This window comes from Enoplosus armatus, chromosome 11 (assembly GCF_043641665.1).
Source record: "Enoplosus armatus isolate fEnoArm2 chromosome 11, fEnoArm2.hap1, whole genome shotgun sequence".
NCBI lineage: Eukaryota > Metazoa > Chordata > Actinopteri > Centrarchiformes > Enoplosidae > Enoplosus > Enoplosus armatus.
The window spans coordinates 17,367,739-17,373,386 of NC_092190.1; the positions used below are offsets into that span (position 1 = coordinate 17,367,739).

The 5,648-nt window shown below is 42.0% G+C and overlaps 1 protein-coding gene across 1 annotated transcript; it reads right to left on the bottom strand.

Annotated features, from left to right (window-relative positions):
* Window positions 1-2,093: 2,093 nt before the first annotated feature.
* serp2 (stress-associated endoplasmic reticulum protein family member 2) lies at window positions 2,094-4,775 on the bottom strand. Its single transcript, XM_070915198.1, has 3 exons — window positions 4,692-4,775; window positions 2,808-2,880; window positions 2,094-2,134 (listed from the first exon to the last, which is right to left on the bottom strand). Exons 1-3 carry the CDS (start codon window positions 4,773-4,775, stop codon window positions 2,094-2,096), a joined length of 198 nt encoding a protein of 65 aa, XP_070771299.1.
* Between the last annotated feature and the right edge of the window lie 873 nt (window positions 4,776-5,648).

The window sequence follows — 5,648 nt, forward strand, 5'->3', positions numbered from 1 at the left end:
TCCCCATCTGGAATGGGGGAGTCGGGGGGGTGGGGGGTGGGAGGGCATTTTGAACAACACTTGACAGAATTGATGATGTTACTTCAACTGTGGGTTGGTGGGACGAACAAAAACGGTTTCTTATGGAGAGGATGATATTCTATTTCAGTATTTCACTTTCAAGCTCCTCATTTTGCCCTTGACAAAGCTCATCATTGCTGTTTTCTCAACCCTGCAGTGGCATGTAATTCAAACCTTATTTGACAGGGTTGAGACATTGGGCTAAGCTGCATTTTCTCTTTTCCTAACAGTTTGATGGGCAGAAGATGATGTATATTTCTGTATAGTGTAAGTACCATGTAAAATAGTGAGGGGAAGGAGAAAAACAACAGATGCTATCTTGGCCACACAGATTGGAGCGGGTTGAGCGAAGAATGTGCTGGTCTTGCCCGGTCTGTGTCGTCTATTTTTAATGCTGTATTTTCAAGACTGTGGATCGACAGGAGTTTAGGTTATTTAACTGACAACACACAGCCGACATTGTCAATAGCCCTTACTGCAACATTAACTCTTACTGTTAAACCATCTTCACCTGGCTCTTTTTTTTTTCTTTCTGGAGTATTGCACCTTTATGATTTGTTTCTTACTTTTGACAGTGAAGTACTTCTGGATGAACAATATCTTAAAACTCAACATTTAAAAGAACAAAAAAACAAAAACAAATACAAACTCTGAAGCTGTATTTTCTTTTTCATTCTGTGTATGAGTTGTATGCTCATGTTCTGTGCATGTTTCTGCAAAGACCGGATGAGATATTGTAACATACATACCACAATTGCACTTGATAGCTGCACTTCACAACTTTCAATAAACATGCTTAAGGAAGAATAACCACCTGGTCACCCTGTCTTTCTTATTCTTCCTCATGGCTGCTGAGCTCCGTCAGTCTGGCGGGTGTGACCGCACCGAGCCTCTGAGTGCTCACAGGCACTTTGTCTCTATGAGAATCCAGTCACGTGGAGTCATGCTGCTTCCTACATGCGTGGTATGTAGAGTCTCTGTTATTGAATGACTGCCTACTATGTTGTTGAACCCTCTTGTTAGTAGAGAGGTAAAAGCCACGGCCAAGTGGTGTTTGGATTGAAGCTGCTACTGGGTGGCCTTTTCTGATTTTCATTTAGATTAAATTAAGGTTCAACCAAAAACATTTGGAAATGCTTACATTCCTGATAATTTCCTAGGAAGTTTGGTACCACTTAATGGTGGAATTTCAATAATTTGTCTACAGGGTAAGCATACCATTCAACATACAGTATATTAGGAATAAGATTTACAACAATCAACGATTGCGGCTATGAGACCTCCTGTACTATATAATACATGCTCTTCTTCATGAGTGACTGTGATACACATGCCTCAGATGTTGCATAAAACATGATTCTTTGATGTCTCACGTTTCTCTGATGCTGCTACATATTGTTTATGTCATGTTGTAGCATGGTCCATTTAGGCTTAGCTAATGTTGCCATACAGTTATAGTACAGCTACTACTTTAATTGATGGAGCCCTCATCTACTACAGCCAAACCCCAACAGGTTGTGAATATGTGTGTGCAGTTAAACACAGGGAGAAAAGCAGGAGTAAAACTGTGCTCCCTAAATACTTGACATTTATTTGAAAAAAGATTCTTCTCACATAACACAGACAAATACTTAAACAGACAGATATGGCACATTGTCAGCAGGAATCACAGGCCGCACACACACACACACACACACACACACACACACACACACACACACACACACACACAGGTGTCAAATGAGTGATGAGACACACATGTTCTCCAGCCGGCGTGGTTTTAGACTGTCCATAGAAAAGCTGTCGGTACCACAGACTGCAACACTGTAAACGCTGATCGAGGGCAGGGCGATGTCCCAAGGAGGGGCTGGTGGAGGCGGTGGTCGGGGGGAAGCTTCTCTCTCTGAGATCTGCTGGATCCAAAGCTTTGGCGTCAGTCTCTGGGCCTCTGGAAGGGGTCGGGGGTGTGCAGGTGTGGGTTTAGCCAGGCTCGGGGGGGAGGGGCTTGGGGGGGTCCGCAGGCTCTTTCTGGATCACATCCCCATACGGATGCTCTGGATGATCTGAAATATGGCTGAGAGCAACAGACTGTGTTTGTTTCATAAATAAACCCACCACGTTCTCCTAGAACATTCAGTAAATATTCTCAGGCTGTGAATGGACATAATATGGTACATAACAGGACATTTTTACACGTCACAGTAGGAAAGGCACAGGTGTAAATGATCAAATGAATGATGGCTGAATTCCTTTTAGCTGCTTCAGTTTCAGGCCCTGGTATCATGCATGCTGTCATGGCTTACTGGGACACGTGAATAGAGCAGAGCCATTGTTAATGTTATTAGTAAAACCTGTGCTTTTTCTACTATGAAGCCAAGATGTCTGCTGTGAAAAAGGCTTATTAACTCTAATTGTGTTTAATAAACCAGATACAAGGCATACTGTACTGCACTCGAGATTGGACCACAAAGAGTTCAATACACTATTACAAACTCTTATGATCGTATTTAAATTGTTTGATGTTTTTTTTTTAATATCTTCAAATTCAATTTAGTTCTTTCCAGATTTAGGGATCGACCACCATATTAGCTACATTACTTTACTGCCATATTAGTGTCATTGACCACCATATTAGCTACATTAGCTTACTACCATATTAGTATAACGGATGACCATATCAACTACATTGTCTTACTCTCAACAAAGCAAAAAAAATTACATAAACACACACTTTCGTCTGTGCATACCTGATCCACACACAACAAATACAAAGAGGGCAAGCAGCCAGGGACCCACAGGATATTTCTCCTCTTGTGGCCGCTAAGGAAAAGACACACACACACACACACACACACACACACACACATACATAGTACATTAGCATTACTGCTACAAGCGAAATGTGACATGCTGCAGAGTAAAAGTAAAACAGAGCAAAGAGGTTTCCTCTTTTCCACCGCTGGCCACGTTGTTGTTGCTCCAGCTTTTCTGCTTGGTCCTCTTTGTCCTTAGACCTGCCACCACTGGTTATCTTAGACGAGATGGTGATGTTGCTCATCAAAATATCCACAATAACAACTTTGTGGTTGGGCCGAATAAACCCAAGTGTCTAATTATAGACTGTAAGGTGCTGAGTTAGCGTTTTTTCAGGGTTTTTTTTAAATTGTGGCTCATGCGGAAAAGATGAGTGGAACAGCCTGAGTCGTCAGTCTAGACTGATTTAGGGAGAAGCCATCAGCTGAACCAGATGATATAATCTGTTTGGACATGTTACACATTTGTTTGTCGTTGGAGAAGCAGGTTGTTACAGTCAGTGACACAGCGATGAGCTCAAGTGGTGACAAAAACAGCGGTGTGTGTTTATCCCGTTACTGAGAGTGAAAACAGAGCCTGAGCAGCTGCGCCATTTGGCTGTTAGGGTACTGTACTCCACAACCCACGTGAGAAAAATGGTGATTTGTGGTGAAATACTGCAGTGTAATCTTGTAAATGGCCAAAACTCTATTCTGGCCTTAAGTCTCATTCACACCAGCATTATAAAGCTAAGACTAGGGTTAGATAATAAATTGTCAGACTGGGATTGTTGGGTCGTTTTTGCGAGAGAAAGGGATGAGCGTGCTCTGGAGCTTTTGATCGTATCACACAATCTTCCTCAGCCTTCCTTTCTTGACCTTGGAAACTATGAGAGCAGCTGCTAAATGAACCTTGTGGTGAGCTCAAGACTGAACGTCTACAATTCCACAACAATTGGGCAAACTCCATCTGCTGACAAAGGTGTGATACAATCAAAGGTGAGATTGTTTTGTCTGAAAATAGCAATAAAATGTCCATCACATTTCCCCAGAGCCAAAGGTGGTGTGTTCAAATTGCAGTACAAAACTTACAGTTTACAATGATATAAAACAGAGCCAGGAAACCCTCACATCTGAGAAGCTACAGTCAGTAAATGTTTGGCAAACTGGCTTGATGAATGACTTGAATGATTCATAGCTAAGACATAAGACATCAATTGTTTGTTCCATTAAATGTCAAAACACTGGTGGAAAATGACCATCATAACTTCCCTGAGCCCAAGTTGACATCTTCAAATGACTTGTTTGCTATCAAATATTTGATGGAAGAAAACTATTAAATATTCGCCTGTGAGATGCCGAAGAATTTCTTTTGGCATTTTTACTTTAAAAATGATTGGAACAACTTACTGATTATCTATTGATTGATTAACCTGGGTACCTTTTCTAAAATCCCTCATACTTACTCTACAGTTTGGCATGCATTCAACACATATTGCAGCACCGGTTTCCAGCCTATATAATCATTATATATAACACTTATCCTCACTCTTGTACTCCAAACAAAGTAACGTGAAGTTACACTGCGGAGGGCGGTATCGAGCAGAGTGAATCCAGCCTGAATAAATGACATTTCAGTGAAACAGCTCAGCGTGGTCATAACGTGCACTGAATACACCCCAGAGGTGTTGCTGTATGACATATGTGTAATAAGCAGGGCACACTTAACGGCCGGCTGGCATCATCATCACCACCACCATCACCATCATCATGCTGCTGTATTCATACCGGAGTGAACGTCACCTATCTGGGCTAATGTCATGCTGGCATCTCGCTCACCAGCGTCTTGGCTACGTTTCCTCTCTGCGTGATGTTCTTGCTGTGTTTCTCGTTGGCCATGCGGATCCTCTGTTTAGCCACCATCTTCCGGAGCGATTATAATACCTGGGATAAATTAGCCTGTTATCTTCTGGAGTTGCAGGCTATCGACAGCACCCCTGCATCAAGCTAGGAGACCTCTGACACAGTGAGACCGGAAACTCGCTCGATTCTCTTTCAAAATACGAGCGTGGATCAGACGGACGTTGTCGGCGCACGGAAAGACATTTTGTTTTATTTTACAAAACCGCAGCTGGTGAATTTGTATTCGACAGATTCTTTTTTGTCGTGTTCCCCAAACTCTCACAGCAACGTAAATGTGAAGTGTTTGTCAAAACGTTTATTCTGAAGGTAATCACAGGAAGTTAGGTGGCTCATTTTGGGTGTCTTCACACAGCTCCTCTTTGCACCTGGCGGAGATGAGCGCGTGGCCAGGGGCGCGCTTCAGTCATCGATAATGGACGATAATTGATTACATTTGTGGGGTCGGGGGTAAAGAAATCATGACAAGTCTGTTCTGTCACTACCATGCGGTTGACAAAGTAAACTGCACAAACACTTGTAGTCTGGAGGAATGTTTCAAAGAAGATGCTGCTGTAATTGACCCCTGTGGGAAATTCACATGTTACAGCTCTGTACAAGGCACAGGCTAAGATGTAAAGAAGCAGATTAAGACCAATTTAAATGAAACTAAAGAAATTACATTGAAAAGCTATGGTCTACACACAGAGAAGAATATCTGTGCAATATGCATAATATGCAACAATAGAGCAGAATAGTTCTTCTCCTCTTCATGGTAGGATTTAATCATTCAATTTCATTTTTGATTGTTATTACTGCTAGGTTTTTATTTCTTTTCTTTTTGATTAAACTCTGTATGGGGAACTGAGTGTTGCTGGACTATTCAGGAACTGATGC